Consider the following 17,826-nt stretch of genomic DNA (forward strand, 5'->3'; position numbering starts at 1 on the left):
TTAAATTGAGAAAACGTGTCCAGTACGGATGTGAGTATCAATTAGACTAGTAATCACTTCAACAGAAATAAATCGTGAATAATTTTGGTTCTGTCTTAAAGTTGGTCCGGATTTTCATATATATGTAAATCAAGATTAATTCATCTATGGTTCAAATGGCAACACTCTAACATCTGGATCAGAAGTTTTGCGTTCAAATCCTACTCTGGAGATTAAGGCACATAACTAGGCTGATGTTGCAATGCAGTACTGAGGGAGGGCTGCACTGTTGGAGATACTATCTTTTCAGGAGACATTAAACTGAGAGCCCAACTGTTTTCTTAGGTGGATATAAAGGATCATGGATCATGTGGCTTTCTTTTGGGGACATTCATTTGATGTCTCGGTGAAGGTGTAGTCCTTAACCAACGTTACTTAAATGGATTATCTAATAATTTATTACGTCTGCATAATAGTTTCATCTCTTGTTTCTTTGTCTCTAAACAATATATCTCAAATACTAGGGCTGAAGGAAGAATTCATTAGAAAAATGTAAGAACTAGGAGCAAAAGTAGGCAGTTCAGCCCCTCAAGCCTGCTCCACCATTTAATATAATCATGGCTGATCTCATCTCAGCCTTGACTCTACTTTCCTGCCTGCTCCCAATAACCCTTTAATTCATTATAAGTTAAAAATATATCTCCTCATAAATTTGTTCAGTGTCTTGGCGTACACCGTACTCTGGGGTATGAATTTCAGATTTGTGACCGTCTGAGGGAATTAATTACTGCTCATCCCTGTGTTAATTCTGCCATCCTTTAGCCTGAAACAATGATTTCTCATTCTAGATTGCCCCACAAGGGGAAACATCAAATCTGCATCTACTTTGTCAATCCCAATTAGCATCTTATACTTCAGTCAGATCTCCTCTCATCCTTCTAAACTCTAGCGAGTATAGGCCTAAACTGCTAAATCTCTCCCCTCAAGATGAACCTTTTGTTTCTGGAATTAATCTAGTGAACCTTCTCTGAACTGCCTCCAATGGCAACTACATCCCTCATCACGGGACCAAAATTATTTGCAATACTCCAGGTGCGATCTCACTAATGTCTTGTATAGTTTCAGCAGCAATTCCCTCCTTCATTTTTTTAGCAATAAATGCCAAAAATCCATTTGTCCTTTTTTTAAAGCTGTTCTATCTGCATACTAGCCATCTGTGATTCGTGCATGAGAAAGCATTTTGAAATTTCTCTCCATTTTTTGACAAAGATATGAACTATACTCTGAATGGTTTTTCAATGATCCTTAATGATGAGAAATAGGACAACACAACATTTTATTTTAGAATGTTGTGAGATCTTCTATTTAGAATGTTATTGATTGTTTGAGAACTGAGACTGTCTCAGTGGCTCTGGTGGCTTTCATCACGGTTGTAAAAATGAACAGGATTTTCAGAGCAGGTTGTTGGATATGGATTGGCTTGGAGCTTCCTCAGTGAGTTGGAATCATTTAATGAAAAAACGTTTATTTATTCTACTCTGTAATTACAAAGCATCAAAAAGGCAAGGAGAAGGCTCCAAGAAGAGCAGTGTAATTGTAACAAAGTTAGTTAATTTGGCATGGCAAAGTTCAGTGCGCGACTGAGTACCTTTTCTATTATTGCTGTTTTTAAGAGCTTGGTATGTGTAATTTGGCTGTCATACTTCATACAATAGTGACCACTCTTCAGAAGTATTTAATCAACTATGAAGTGCCTTGGTGTATCCTGAGGAAGGCAGTATATAAAATCAACATTTCTTGGTTTAATGTCTCACCTGAAAGACAGAGTCCCTGATTATACAACAATTAGCACTGAAGTGTGAGACAACATTGTGTACTTGAGGCCTGCAGATGGCCTTGTACCTATGATCCGACTCTTGTAGGCATATTAAAAGTGAACTAAGCTGAGCGATATGCACACGTGCGAAATAACAGAATCTAATGTATAATTGCAGCAGCAAAGGGCCCGATTAGTTGTAATATTTCATTCAAATCCTTGCACAATGAAGGTAACTAGTTTATTTACTGCTGTATTTCAGAACTTGCTTGTGTTTTCATTTCACTCTGGTTTCCATGCTTTTGTACTTCACTCGCTGCCTCCAAACTGAAGACTAGGAAGCAGTCCCATACTAACAATTGTTTAAATAGATTAAAAGTTACAGTGCATATTTGAATATTTTGTACATTAGGGCTACAGATTTTGATTGCAAGTAGTATGGTATCTCTTTGACTTACCTTTCTCTTTTTTTTCCAGTTGTTGGCCATGCTAATGCTTATTGTTATCATATTTCACATCGTATGGACTGTTGCCCCACCATTTACACGACCTTATCGCTTCTTCTTATTGTGCTTTCTAATTAGTTTTGTTTGGAACTGGGTGTTTTTATACAAGGTACAGTAGTCAATAAACTAGTTCAACTGACTCGTGCGTCTTTTCTGGATCTTTGGTCCTGTCAAATAACTGGACATTGAATAACAATTTTAAATGCGCTGTTTTCTTCTTTGCGCTGGTATAATTGATCAATACTAGAAGACACTTAGATAAATATGAAAACATAGTATTCAGTTAAAACTGTGCCTTTGACCTATCAGTTCACCGGGTTAATGCCTCAGTTTTGACTCCAATATTACTTTGTGAGCTCTTGGTTTGTTTTAGTATGTTGGACATTATTACCTGCAACCTCTTTTCTTTTTAATGCTCTGACCACTGACCGAGAAGATAACCTGCTCCCAAGTTATCTATTTTGATCTGAATCTGGTCACAGAGTGCAGAGACTTTAATGTACAGCTATTTAATTACTAATCCAAATTTATTTCGCACAGGCAAGATTGTTGTTTCATTTGAAATCATTGATAGGCATCAAAAAGTTACCTATTTTAATGAGTATGGAGTAATAATTTATTTCCTTGTCTTAGATCCTTCCAAGAATAGAAAGCCATTCTATAATAGACAACAAGGTGCAGGGCTGGATGAACACGGCCGGCCAAGCAGCATCATAGGAGCAGAGAGGCTGACTTTTTGGGCCTAGACCCTTCATCAGAAGGCCTGCTGTGTTCATCCAGCCCTGCACCTTGTTGTCTCGGATTCACCAGCATCTGCAGTTCCTACTATCTCTCTCAGCCATTCTATAATACCTAGTTTCACTCTGTCATTCATCCTTGGGGCCTACATTGATATGCCTAGATTAGTTGAAGTTTCTTTTTGCTGGCTACGGTAATCTTATGTGAATTTCACAGTTTAAACCCAATATGTCCATGCTTTTGATTTGCCATTGAATTGGTATTTTCAAAAGGCTGGATTAATAGAAAGGTCTATGGTGTACGCCAGAGTTTTGTTTTTGTGGATGAGATTATTGTTATGACATGTTTTTGGATAGAATAGAAAGCACCTTATATCACCCATGACTGTGGTGCACCTGATAATGGGAAATCTCAATTTCTGTTCAGTGAAAAAAAGCAGTCCTCTTACCAACCTCCTTTAGAAACAGTAAATAAACAGATGTGGTTTCTGGTTTTGGTTTTAATATCCTGTACCAATGCTAGATATTATCCATATGGGCAAACAATTACTTTAACAACCAACATATGAAACAATCTTGTCATTTGTCAGTATTTCTATTCTTTTGCCATTAGGCTATACGTTTTACACAGCAGACAGTTGTATGTATTCCTTAGAATTATTCAACGACAGGCTATAGCACACTTCTAAATAGCAAATTATTGGCTTGCCTTAACTACAGAGTTTCAGGGCTTTCAAAAATACACTGCAGATTGTGCAATTTACAACTTTTTTTTGTGATGCAAATCTTGAATCTGTAAGATGTAATGTTTCTTTACAGACAGCTTTTGCTAAGCGACAGGCTAACTTTGCCAAGTTACAACTTGATAAACCCATGTGTACAGGGGTACAGAACATGGATTGGAAAGGTAGCCTACTTGGTGAGTAGGTTTTGTTGAGAAAGCTAATGTTTACATTAATCAAAGGTTCATTATTGGCCCTGTAAAATACAAACTTTTTAGCAGTCATAAAATAGCAAGTATTATTTATCAAACAGATGTAGCTTTAACTCTGTGAAAGTTATTTGTTTTCATTATATTGTATCACGCTGTAAAATGTTAAAATTGTCAGTAATGGTGCTTGTTTGATTATAGTTTGTATTTGTGGCTGTCTGATTTACTGTTTAAAGTTTTGTTGAGGAATAATTTGATCACGCACGTGGAACTAATTCAGCTGAGATAGAGATACATTTGGTACTGACACAGTCAAGCCAGGATTGGAGCCACACCAGTTTAAATAAAAGAGTTTGTCTTTCATGGCATTTGAGACCGTGAATAGGTTCCAGGATGAGTGAATTCTATAAAAGAAATTGATGCTGAGCTAACTGAGATCATTGGGCTATGGCAGGAAACCACGACACCTGGTGGAAACTCACGCAGACACCAGGAGGACATGCAAACTCCATACACACAGTCACCCAGAGGCTGGAATCAAACCTGCTTCCCTGGCACTGAGGCAGCAGTGCTAAGCACAGAGCTGCCATGCCACCCCATTTCTGGCAAGGGCCAAATCTTTTACCTATCCCTAATCGTTTTTTGAACTGAATGACTAGGCCATTTCAGAGGACACTCGGCCATATTGTGTGGGCCTAAATTCTCACACAGGCCAGACCAGGTGTAAATGGTAGAGTTGCTTCCCTAAAGGACATTAATAGTCAACTGCCTGCATTTTTACAACAGTCGATGAAAGTTTCATGGTCATCACTCTGAGGCTAGTTTTTAATTTGAATAATATTAATTGAACTTAAATTCCATCAATTGACATAGTAGGATTTGAACTCGTGACTCCAGAGTGAGAGCCTGGCCCTCTGGATTAGTAATTCAGTGGTATTACTAATATGCCACCATTTTGGGAAAATTAATTAAATTTTATGCATAAATAGTTTTATTTATAACTAAGATTGAAGAATAAGCTTTTTTGATTTGCAAGCCCTTAACAGTCACATTCTTCTCTAACAGTGTGGTTCAGGCAAACTTGGACATTACAGAATGACCCTTGTGAAATGTACTATGAGGCTCTGTTAGTGGATCCAATTTTGGAGGTTCCTCCAACCAAGGTAAAAACAAATAATTTTGGATCAGAAATGTAATAATTTTACTTGAAATGCCCAATAATGTGTTTTGCTTTCTTTTTAAGGCTTTCATGCTTACTGTAACAACACTGATTACTGAACCACTGAAACATATTGGGGAGCCTATCAGTCACTTTTTCCGCGATCTCCTTAAAGACCTTCCATGGATCTGGCAGTTTCCTGTGACCCTGACAGTTATATTAGCTGTTGTTGTAAGTCTATGTTCTGATTACCAAAGTGAATAGTGTTTGTTTAAAATTATATTTTATGCAGCCAACACTCGCATTAGTAGTATCTATCTTATAAATTAATGTTCTCCTGGTGTTCCCAAACGCAATCACAGGAATGCAGATCATTGTATGTTTCTGGCCACGGTACCACCACTTTTTTTTCCATTTATATTTGATTAATCTATTGTGAAAGTTTTATTTTCTATACAGGCCTGAAGTTAATGAATTAATACAGCATACTTTGCAAGTTATTTTTAAGTGACATTATTCCTGAAACACTCAGATTTTTTCTTTATCTTGGGGATAGGATTTGCATAAGTTACTATTCAGTGAATCTCAGATATTACCATAATCACCATTTTTTTTGCTTTTCTCTTTTGCAGGCATTCTGCTATTCCTGTGGCCATGCAGTTGTTCGATATAGTTTATCTAGATCACTTCCACATGTCGGTCCTCAAGCTCCGATTGCACATCACAATGTGCCATATAGTGTACAAGGCTCAGTTGATAATACCTTATACCAAAGCGGAGGATATGTGGATTACCAAGCTGGAGGAGATGCTAACTATTTTCCTCACATCAGAAGAGACCCCAATCATGATGCAGCATTTGGAGGTCCCTCTAGGCGAAGGGATCTAAATGACCAGGGTGTAGAAGATTTAAAGAATTGGGAAAGAGCTGAGATGGTAAATAATGGGCAAGGTGACAACCATCTTCGCAGAAGGAAAGTACCATACGAGAAAGATTATCATTGTGCTAGATATTCTTCTGACCAGCTGGTAACAAATAAGGAGGTAATTAAAAATAGTGTACCGCAACCATCAGAGGAAAATCCTGACATAGAAGATGTTGATATTCACCAAGCTCAAGAGATTGTTGAACAATGGGAAAGAAATAATTTCCAAAATAAGAAGGCAACTGAGTTACCTGTCAGTAAATTTGATAATCAGTTACACAAAGTGAGACGAGCAGGTGAGGATATGCAGAGTAATGTTCCTGAAGAATTTGGTACAAAAGACAGGCCACTTGATGCAGTTTCACAGCTTCCATCAGGAATGAATGTCACGGAGATGAGTGTTACTGAGAAAAAGCAAATACAGGAAAAGGAACTTGAAAATGAGTTACCCATCATAGAAAATGTGGGAGTGCAAGTAAGTCTTCCAAGAAATTTAGATGCATTTATGTCAGAAATTAAGCCATATTTTATTAACACTTAAATGTACAATAACAATAAATTGGTTTGTAGGATTTCATGTTTTTAAATATAATTGTACAATACAACAAAAATCAAATGTTTCATATTGGTCTGTTGGCTACCGGTTTTTGGCAACATTTTTATAAGCCATTGAGCTATGTGGGAAAACCGGGCTTTAGGTATTTTTAAATATTCCTCTTAGAAAAAGAGGAAGTGTGGCAAGGATAGGAGAAGAACTGGTGTTTATATGAATAGGAGGAACAATTTGCTGTAAGCTATTTAGATGCTTTTAGAGCAGCGGAAATGACCTTGTAACCATATTCCAGCTGGGGGAAGTGCGTAAATGGAATGGGTAGTAGATGATTTATTTATCTTTATTTATTTATTTGTCTGTTTGTTTGTTTATTTATCGTCATGTATATTTTGTTACAAAATACAGTGAAAAGTATTGTACAGCGCTGCCACTCTCTGGCAACGTCAGAAGTATTTTTATCAACCTGTTCAGAGTTGCTATCACATACCTCTGGAGTACATGGGACTTGGACTTAACCTCGAGCCCCCCCTGTCCGGGGATAGGGACAGTACCACCGCACCACTCCTCAGCTCTGTTCTACAGTGTCGATCCTTCACTCTGAGGCTGTGCACTTGGGTCCTAGTCTCTCCTATTAGTGGAAACATCTTCTCCATATCCACTCTATCCGGGCCCCTCAGTACTCTAAGTTTCAATGAGATCCCCCATTCATCCTTCTAAACTCCATTGAGTACCCAGAATCCACAACCACTTTTCATATGACAAGCCCTTCCTTCCCAGGATCGTTCTTGTATGCCTCCTATGGACCCCCTCCAAAGCCAGCATATTTTTCCGTAGAAACTGCTCACAATATTCCAAATGCAGTCTAACAAGGGCCTTTTACAGCCTCAGCAGTACACCTCTGCTGTTGTATTCTAGCCTCTCTTGAAATGAATACTAACACTGCATTTGCCTTCCTAACTGTCAACGGAACTTGCATGTTAATCTTAAGAGAATCCTGAAATACGGCATCCAAGTTCCTTTGTGCTTCAGATTTCTCCATTCTTCCTACCAAAGTGCAAAACCTCACTTTCCCACATTGTATTCCATCTGTCACTTCTTTGCCTACCCTCCTATCTACCAAGTCCTTCTGCAGCCTCTCTGCTTTCTAAACATTACCTGTTCCTCCAACTATCTTTGTGTCATCTTAAAACTTAGTAACAATGCCCTCAGTTCCCTTATTCAGATCATTAATGTATAACATGAATTGTCTTCTGCTTCCCTCCCTTCTTAAACAGGGGTGTTACATTAGCCATTCTTCAGTCCTCTAGGACCCTCCCTGATTCCAGTGATGCCTGAAAGATCACCACCAATCTCCTTCTGCTGTCACCCTCAGAACTCTGGCTTGTAGTTATTTGGTTTGGATGGTTTATCCACTTTCAGACACCTCAGCTTCCTCAGCATCTTCTCCTTAGTGATAGCTGCTATGCTCACCTCTGCCCCCATCCCCGACTCTCTCGAAGTTCTGGCTGTGTTTCAGATCTCCAGCCTTTGCATTTCTTTGTTTTGGGAGGTGTACATTTGGAGATTAATTGTTTTGTATTGTATCATAAATCAGGGAGGTATAAGAGGTAGCCACCAAACAGGGCAGTGACACTCAGTTCGGAAGACTGAAGACAAATAAATTATGCTAGGGGATGGAGGTTGTTACAAATTTGCAGCTAAATTCAGTGATGTTAGTTGCTTGCTTAAATTATCGTGGTGCATGTTTAAGTGGACTTTTAATCCCCATATCTACTTGCCTGGAAACGGGATCCAAGAATGTAACAGTCAAACTCCCTTATGTTTTGCACTAGATCTGTAGAACAGATTTAGCACTAACTATGATCTATTTTGATCGATAATACTTAATAGAACAGGGTATGTTGAGAGACACTTAATCAGGGAAGCAAATACCAATCACTCTGGGCTCTCAACATAAAAGAATAAATTTAGAATGGAATAACGTAGAATCCCTACAGTGGCCATTCCGCCCAACAAGTCCACATCATTATTGTCGAAATTATTCCTTATCAGGGCAAAGGTCCTCCTTTTGCAGCAGGAAGGCTGATGTTTTTAGTATCTGTCGTAACTTCTTTTAAAGTCTTTGTTTGACTGACAGATCAAAACAATTGAAATGACTAAATAATAACATGTATATAGCAGTGGCCATGCTGATCTGTCTGATTCCTAAATGATGCAAAGGTTTGGTAGTAAAGAGTGGGAAATTGTTTCTGTCGGCTAAGAGATCCGTAACCATAGAACATACACTTAAAGTAATTGGCAAAAGAACCGGAGGTTAGTTGAGAATTTTATTTTGCATGATGAATTATTATGATATGGCATGCATTAACAGAAAGGGCAACGAAAGATTCATTTCAAGTGGAATTGAATAAATTCTGAAAACAGTGGAAAATTACAGGGCTATAGGGAAGGCATGGGGGAGAGGTTGGTCAACTCTTTCAAAGCAAGTGATTAGGAGGGCAGTTGGGACATTGTCATTGATTGCAAGGGAAATGGAACGTGAGCATATGGGAATTTTACTGCAGCTGTACAGGGCATTGGTTTGACCAATCTAAGGTGCTATGCATAGATTTGTTCTCATTTGATAATGGATGTAATTGTTTTAGAAATGGATCAGAGAAGGTTTTCTCAACTCATTTCTGGGATGATGGGCTTATCTCTGGAGGAAAGGTTGAACAGTTTAGACCTGTATCCATTGGAGTTTAGAAGAATGAGAGGTGATCTTATTGGAAGATCTTCAAGAGACTAGATAAAGTGGATCCTGGCAGCATGTTCCATCGTACAGGGGAGACGAAAACTAAGGGGCATAGCTTTAAAATAAGAGGTCAACTCTTTTAAGACACATGATTTTTTTTTTCCTCTGGGGTCATTAGAGTGTGACAGTGATGAAGACTTCATCTTTAAATTTTATCAAGGCAGTATTACATAGATTTTTGATAGACATGGGAGTCAAAGATTATAGAATATAGACTGAAAGTGGAGCTGAGACCATAGCCTAATTTATTATTTTTTTTCTTTATTTATTCACGGGATGAGGGGTGTTGCTGGCTAGGCCAGAGGACAGTTCAGAATTAACCACATTGTTGTGGGTCTTGAGTCACATGTAGGCCAGACCAGGTAAAGACAGAAGTTTCCTTCCCTAAAGGACATTAGCAAACCAGATGGGTTTTTCTAACGATCGACAATGGATTCACGGTCATTGTTAGATCTTAATTCCAGATATTTATTGAATTCAAATTCTACCATCTGCCATGGCAGGATTGCCCGGGTACCCAGAATGTTATCTCTGGATTAACAGTCCAGTGATAATACCACTAGGCCATCGCCTCCCCTAGATTGCCCATGATCTTCTTAAATGTTAGAACAGGCTTAAACTGTCAAATATTCTTCTCCTGCCCCTGCTCCTAGGTCCTCTGTTCCTTTGGTACTGAAAGCTTTTATGATAAAGTGTTGAATTATTGTATTTATAAGAAATAGATACGTTAGTACAGAACTTGAATATCACTGAAGAGAGAAGCTTGCTGAATCTTTCCATTTTGTACTCATCAGGACAAATACAGGAAAGAAAAATTGTAATGATTTGTACTACAAGAGAAAAGGATGCTGATTTGTTCATATGTCAATTCTGGCTCTACGTTCATTTGGAATTTAGTGATCTTGCTGTTCTCTTGCTGCCAAAGCTTGTCGTTCTGTACTCGTTTGTCTCTTCCACAATATTCAAGAAGTAGGTGTGTCATACATTTAATAAACAAAAGCTGACAAATAAACAAGTAGATAAATGTTCATATAAGGAATATAACATATTAAGAGTACAAAATTAATTTATTCAGTTCATTTGCATCATCTTTTATATTAGGAGATTGGAAAGTTTAATAAGAATGTAAGTAAAATTAAAGGGTATTTCAAAGGAGAAAATTTGGTGAGTAAGTAGCTGATTTTAGTTTTTTAAATTCATTTTTGGGATATAGGCATTGCTGGCTGGCCAGCAATTATTGCTTGTCCCTAGTTGCCCTTGAGAAGGTGGTGGTGAGCTGCCTTCTTGAACCGCTGCAGTCCACCCACTGGGTTGACCCACAATGCCATTAGGCAGGGAATTCCAGGATTTGACCCAGCAACAGTGAAGGAATGGCGATATATTTCCAAATCAGGATGGTGAGTGGCTTGGAAGGGAACTTCAAGGCTGTGGTGTTCCCATATATCTGCTGCTCTTCTCCTTCTAGATGGAAGTGGTCATGGGTTTGGAATGTGCTGTCTGAGGATCTTTGGTGAATTTCTGTAGTGTGTCTTGTAGATTGTACACATTGCTGCTATTGAGCATCAGTGGTGGAGGGAGTGGATGCTTGTGGATTTTGTGCCAATCAAGCAGGCTGCTTTGTACTGGATGGTGTCCAGTTTCTTCAGTGTTATTGGGGCTGCACTCATCCAGTCAAGTGGGGAGTATTCCATCACACTCCTGACATGTGCCTTGTAGGTGGTGTACAGGCTTTGGAGAGTCAGGTGGTGAGTTACTCACCGCAGTATTTCGAGCTTCTGACCTGCTCTTGTAGCCACTGTGTTTATGTGGTGAGTCCAGTTGAGTTTCTGGTCAATGATAACTCCCAGGATGTTAATAGTGGGGGATTCAGTGATGGTAACGCCATTGAATGTCAAGGGGCCGTGGTCAGATTGCCTCTTGTTCGTAATGTCATAGCCTGGTACTTTTGTGGTGCAAATGTTACTTGCCACTTGTCAGCCCAAGCCTGAATATAGTCCAAATCTTGTTGCATTTGCACACTTCTTCGAGATCTGAGGAATCGCAGATGGTGCTGAGCATTGTGCAGTCATCAGCGAACATCCCCACTTCTGACCTTATGACGAAGGGAAGGTCATTAATGAAGGAGCTGAAGATGGTTGAGCCTCGGACACTACCCTGAGGAACTCCTGTAGAGATGTCCTGGACCTGACCTCCAACAACCACAACCATCTTCCTATGTGTCAGGTATGACTCCAACCACTGGAGAGTTTGTTCCCTGATACCCATTGATTCCAGTTTTGCTAGGCCTCCTTGAAGCCACACTAGGTCGAATGTAGCCTTGATGTCAAGGGCTGTCACTTTCACCTCACCTCTGGAATTCAGCTGTTTTGTCCATGTTTGGACTAAGGCTGTAATATGGTCTGAAGCTGAGTGGCCCTGGTGGAATCCAAACTGGGCGTCACTGAGCAGGTGCTGCTTGATAGCACTGTTGATGACATCTTCCATCACCTTACTGATGATTGAGAGTAGACTGACGGGGCGGTAATTGGCCGGGTTGGATTTGACCTGTTTCTTATGTGCAGGACACAATTGAGCAATTTTCCACATTGTCTGGTAGATGCCAGGGTTGTAACTGTACTGGAACAGCTTGGCTTGGGGAGCGGCAGGTTCTGGAGCACAAGTCTTCAGTACTATTACCAGAATGTTGTCAGGGCCCTTGGCCTTTGCAGTATCCAGTGTTTCGAACCGTTTCTTGATGTCACATAGAGTGAATCGAATTGGCTAAAGACTCGTATCTGTAATGTTGAGGATCACTGGAGGAGGACAAGATGGATAATCCATTCAGCACTTCCATTATTGAGGATGTGAATATTTGTGGAACCTCCTCCAGTGAGTTGTTTAATTGCTCACCACCATTCACGACTTGATGTGGCAGGACTGCACAGCTTAGATCTGATCTGTTGGTTGTGGGATCGCTTAGCTTTGTCTAATACTTGCTGCTTCTGCTGTTTGGCAAGCAAGTAGTCCTGTTTGGTGGCTTCACCAGGTTGACACCTCATCTTCAGATATGGCTGCTGCTGCTCCTGATATGCCCTTCTATAATCTCCAATGAACCAGGGTTGATCCCTTGGCTGCTGAGCCGCTCTTGGTGGTGAACATTGAAATCCCTCACCCAGAGTACATTTTGTGCCATTGCCATCCTCAGTGTTTCCTCTAAATGTTGTTCAACATGGAGGAGTACCGATTCATCAGCTGAGGGAGGACAATGCATAGTAATCACCAAGAGGTTTCCTTGCCCATATTTAACCTGAAGTCTTAAGACTTCATGGGGTCCGGAGTCAATGTTGAGGGCTCCCAGAATAACTCCGTCCCGACTGTATACCACTGTGCCGCCACTTTTTCTGGGTCTGGCATGCTGATGAGACAGGACATATCCAGGGATGGTGATGGTGATGGTGATGGTGATGTCTGGGACATTGTATGTAAGGTATGATTCTATAAGTAGGTAAGTAGTAGGCTGTTGCTTGACTACGCTGTGAGACAGCTCTCCCAATTTTGACACTAGCTACCCAGATGTTAGTGAGGAAGAGTTTGCAGGGTCGACCTGGCTGTTTCTGCCGTTGTCTTTTCCGGGGCCTAGGTTGATGACAGATGATCCGTCTGGTTTTATTTCTTTGACACTTTGTAGCGCTAGGCTTGCTAGGACATTTCAGAGGGCAGTTGAAAGTCAACCACATTGCTGTAGGTCTGGAGTCACATGTAGACCAGACCAGGTGAGGATGCAGATTTCCTTCCCTGAAGGATATTAGTGAACCAGATGGGTTTTTCCGACAATTGACAATGATTTCATGGTGATCAGTAGACTCTTAATTCCAGATTTTTCTTTTAATTGAATTCAAATTCCAACATTTGCCGTAGCAGGATTCGATTTAAAGATGTTAACAAGAAATTAGTGTCTCAAATGTATCTTAGAGCACGCTGGTACTGATAGGCATCTTGGGTCTTTGGAAAAATAGCAACTTTAAAAGCACTTAAGTGCCCAGAAATAATGCAATGAATCGATGTTTATTTATTATATAAGATTGCAGATGTATTACCAAAAAGGTTGTAAGGAACGTGGAAGTGGGAGAAAAAAGCCACTGTGCCCTAGAGTGGGGAGGAAAGGTATATGAAGATCAAACCATTTTTTAATTATCATGGTTAACATTTTGTGATGTAAAAAGGGTCTGATTTGAGTGTATGTAGACTTCCTGGAAAGCAATGAAGTTTCGTTTGCATTTGGTGAGTTTTATGAGTTAATAGAGTAATTAGTGATATACTAGGCTTCAGGTAGAAAGATACTGTGCAAGACAGTTGATCCAGAAGAAGCAAGGCAGTTTAGAACTGTTGAGAAATGTTACCTCAGTGAAAACAGTCAGCTTGAGGGAGAAGTTCGCTTAAAATCCTGAAGGATTTATGTGAAGCTGTGAAAGTCTAAGCAAACTTATATATACTTGAGGAAGAAGCTGTCTGGTTCTCAAGACTGGGAATTGAAGCCACGGTTAGGTTAAGCCCTATAGATGTGGCAGAGAAGCCAATTCTGTCTGCTATGACTACTGTAAATGAGTGCTCTTGCAACTAATGGTATTGTATTTAACCATGTTTTAAATCTTTGCATTTAACGCAAATTCAATTCGTTTTTTTATTCTACTTTTCTTCATTTGAGTAATAAACTTAAACCAAATCTGTAGCATTGTATGCTTCACATTCAGTAAAGGGCCACCTTGTTAAAATCAAAAACAAAGTGAAATTTCAGTCTGGGAGCAGTCAGGTCCAATAATAATGATTTGGATTAGTCATAATTGACATGCTTGTGGATTCTGCTCGAGAAAGAACTTATTTGGTTTGGAAACTACTTTAGTGTTACAGAGTTGTTAAGATAAATATTTCTGGATGGACAAGTGGAGTAATTTATTTTCAGTGAGTCTGGTCTAATATGAATAACTGTATAATACAATTGGCAGCGAATGTTGTTTTGGTAAATTGTGCTTTGTGCTGACTGTAGTTTCCTGCAAAGAAGAATGCTGAGCTTAGAAAATAAAAAGATCTTGTTCACAGAAATGGTAAAAATCAATGAAAAACCCAAGCCAATTTGAGAACAAAATTTAAAAATTTGAAGTTAGTCCCAGAGTCAATTTTCACCTTCATTTATCATACAGGGTACCACCCATGTACGAGGTGATCTCCACACCAGTCAGAAACTGGTCCAGATCTCTCTTGAAGTTATATAAGAGAATGTTTGTCACATGAGCTGGAGCTCTGTTTGACGGGTCTGATGTTCAGCAACCACCTAAATTCTTGCACAATTTGTAAGTGTGACCCTGGTGTTCCCTCGCACAGAGTTAAAATAATTGGTCTGCACAACACAATCCAACTTTCCAGTATTGTTTATACTTCCATTGAATTGCCTATGAGCAAATGCTTCTCTGAAATAATACAAACTGAGCTCTGCTAAGCCTATCTGAGTGGCTAAGGGATCCAACACCAGCTCAAGGCAACAAAGTCAGCCCACTCCTGGAGAACAGATAATAATTCATAAAAAAATTGTGGATTAATTTTAGTTATAATTCAGAATTTGCTGGAAGAAAGAATCTGTGGGGCTTTCCTAAGCAAGAGTCAAGTTATTTATTTTTTGAACAATTTTTCTCATGCACAGTATGATTGAGATGTCACCGTTCTAAAGTTCAGATTTTTTTATTTTAACCTAATTTGTATAACGTGCTTTGTTTTATTAACATGAATCCTTTCTCTCCAAATTTAAATGTAAACAAGTGTTTTGTCACTAATGTGGTAGTGTGAGTTATCTTAAATATTGTAATGTAGAAGAATTTGAAGTCATGATAAAAGGTTCATGCTTCCTGGGAAAGCTTCCTGATGTACATATTGAGTTTTTTGTACGAATTTCTCTGTATCCCATTTAACTTGCGTGATAAAAGTGATGAGAATCTCAGAATAAGTGAATGGAGTAACAGTGTTTTTAATTATTTCACCTAAGTGTTTGATTATGTAGATTGTTATTTTTAAAACTCTGGAGTTGAATTATTAATGCTTGTTTGTTCCATAGGCTTTCAATAAAACCAAAATCTGAAGAGAACCAAAGAGCATGAGGATTTTTGTTGAAGAAAACTTCATTAGTTGTATCTTGTAACATTTGGTGGATTGTTGGACATTTCAATCAAATTAATTGAACATTTTTCATAATGAAGCATAACTCATTTTTTCTCAAACACAATTTGTTAATGTTGTGTTGCTAATGAGCTTTTTAAATTTGGGCAGACAGTAACAATCTTTGTGTACACTCATCTCCATGAACAAAGTTTGAGTGATCAAATAGTAAAAACAATTGTAAGAATAAAGTATACATTGAAATGCTGCCTTTAAAAGTTAAATATTCTCATTGAAGTGTACATTTTCATATTAGAGCTTTAAGTAGCATAAGGGTAAGACCTATAATTGTGAATTTAATCCAGTTGTATCAGAGAGCAGACGACTCAAGGCTCATAGTCATTGAGTTATTCAGCCTGAAAGCAGACCCTTCAGTCCAACTCATCCATGCCAACCAGGTATCTAAACTGATCTCGTTCCATTTGCCAGCAATTTGGCCATATCTTCTAAACCCTTCCTATTCACGTACCCATCCAGATGCCTTTTAAATTTTGTAATTAGACCTGCCTCCTCCACCACTTCCTCTAGCAGTTCAGTCAATACAAGCACCACCCTCTGCCTGAAAAAGTTGCCCCTCAGGTCTCTTTTAAATTTTTTCCCTTTCTCCTTAAACCTATGCCGTCTAGTTCTGGATTCCCCTACCCTGGGAAAAAGACCTTGGCTATTTACCCTATCCATGCACCTCATGATTTCATAAACCTCTATAAGGTCAGCCCTTAGCTTCTGATTGTTCAAGAGAAAAAGCCCCGTCCTATTCAGCCTCTCCCTGTACTCTTTACTCAGAGAGTAGTAAGGGCGTGGAATGCCCTGCCTGCAAAAATAGTAGACTCACCCACTTTAAGGGCATTTAAATGGTCTTTGGATAAACATATGGATGATAATGGAATAGTTTAGGTTAGATGGGCTTCAGATTGGTTTCACAGGTCGGCGCAACATCGAGGGCCGAAGGGCCTGTACTGTGCTGTAATGTTCTATGTTCTATATGTAGCTCAAAGCTTCCAACTCTGGCAAAATACTTGTAAATCTTTTCTGAATCCTTGGAAGTTTAACAACAACTTTGCAAGAGCAGGGAGACCAGAATTGAACACAGTATTCTAAAAGTGGCCGAATTAACATCCTGTACAGCCACAACATGAGAACCCAACTCCTATACTCGATGCACTGATCAATAATGCCAAGTGCACCATACCAATGAAGGCAAGCGTACCAAACGCCACCTTCACTACCCTGTCTACCTGTAACTCCACTTTCAAGGAACTATGCACCTGCACCCCTAGGTCCCTTTGTTTGGCAACACTCCCCAGGGTCTGTCATTAACTGTATAAGGCCTGCTCTGATTTGTCTTAACAAAATGCAGCACCTCACATTTATCTAAATTAAACTCCATCTATTATGGAGTTTTACAACAGGACAGAGAAAATATTGAAAGATAGCACGGTTTAGAATAATCAAGGATTGACGATAGTTCAGAAAATTGGAAGCTTTTATGCAGTTCATAGAAAACCTGACTGACATTAGGTGTAAGTATAGTTTCTCCCAGAAAACCTGGATGTTCAGAGCAGTTAATGGAATAATTTACCTCTATAGTTTGTGTAAACTCCCAAACCAGGAGTGTTTGCTAATAAATCTGCAATGGTTGCTCAAAGCTGAGAAAGTGTAAGGTCAGTTGTATGACTTTTCAAAAAAAAAGGCTTTGGATGTGTCTCAGGACTGGAACTGAAAATAAGTGATTAAATCAAACCTTTAGATTTGATAGGGACAGAAAATTCTTCTGGTTTTTAAGTAACTGTGTTGAGGAGTTATGGGATTTTGTTTTACCACGTGTTTCAAAATCTTTCAAACTGTTGCATGTAGGTAGCTTGGTTTGCTTTATTTTTTCTTTCTTTTACATAGTAAACTTCTGTTTTATTGTTGAAACCAAATCTGTGTTTTGTGTTCTTATGTTTGTGAAAGACTGCCTCATTAAATTAGACAAACAACAAGATATGATTTTTCAAGCCACATTTCATGCCAGGAATTTGACTTGTTCAGCAGTAACACCAGTTGGGATCATAACAATATGCAGTAGTTTAGTATGTGTTTTATATTTCGCTTTCCTGTCAATGTGAGCAGATACTACTTGTATTAAACAGCAGAGAATTGATACAACTTATGAAACTGTATACAAAACGATAAACTGATGTCTCTTCTCTTCAATTAGACGAAAATCATCATTGGGCACAGCCAGTCTTTATCCCCCAAGT

The 17,826-nt window shown here is 39.0% G+C and overlaps 1 protein-coding gene across 7 annotated transcripts in view; it reads left to right on the top strand.

Annotated features, from left to right (window-relative positions):
- Positions 1-17,826, top strand: part of clcc1 (chloride channel CLIC-like 1) — a 45,166-nt gene that overhangs the window by 14,211 nt on the left and 13,129 nt on the right. For 3 of the 7 annotated variants that reach the window (XR_007263090.1, XR_007263089.1, XM_048602199.1), the window contains exons 6-10: positions 2,273-2,410; positions 3,858-3,957; positions 5,035-5,132; positions 5,213-5,359; positions 5,761-6,528. Coding sequence is in view for 5 of the 7 variants with exons in the window: in XM_048602199.1 (XP_048458156.1) it covers positions 2,273-2,410; positions 3,858-3,957; positions 5,035-5,132; positions 5,213-5,359; positions 5,761-6,528 (1,251 nt within the window). In the remaining 2 variants the exon portion in view is untranslated. Of the gene's footprint in view, positions 1-2,272; positions 2,411-3,857; positions 3,958-5,034; positions 5,133-5,212; positions 5,360-5,760; positions 6,529-10,194; positions 10,644-15,482; positions 17,506-17,826 lie in introns of those variants that run through there. The other 4 variants (XM_020527792.2, XM_048602200.1, XM_048602202.1 and 1 more) reach the window with 4 other exon arrangements.

This window comes from Rhincodon typus, chromosome 10 (genome assembly GCF_021869965.1).
Source record: "Rhincodon typus isolate 14 chromosome 10, sRhiTyp1.1, whole genome shotgun sequence".
Taxonomy (NCBI): Eukaryota; Metazoa; Chordata; class Chondrichthyes; order Orectolobiformes; family Rhincodontidae; genus Rhincodon; species Rhincodon typus.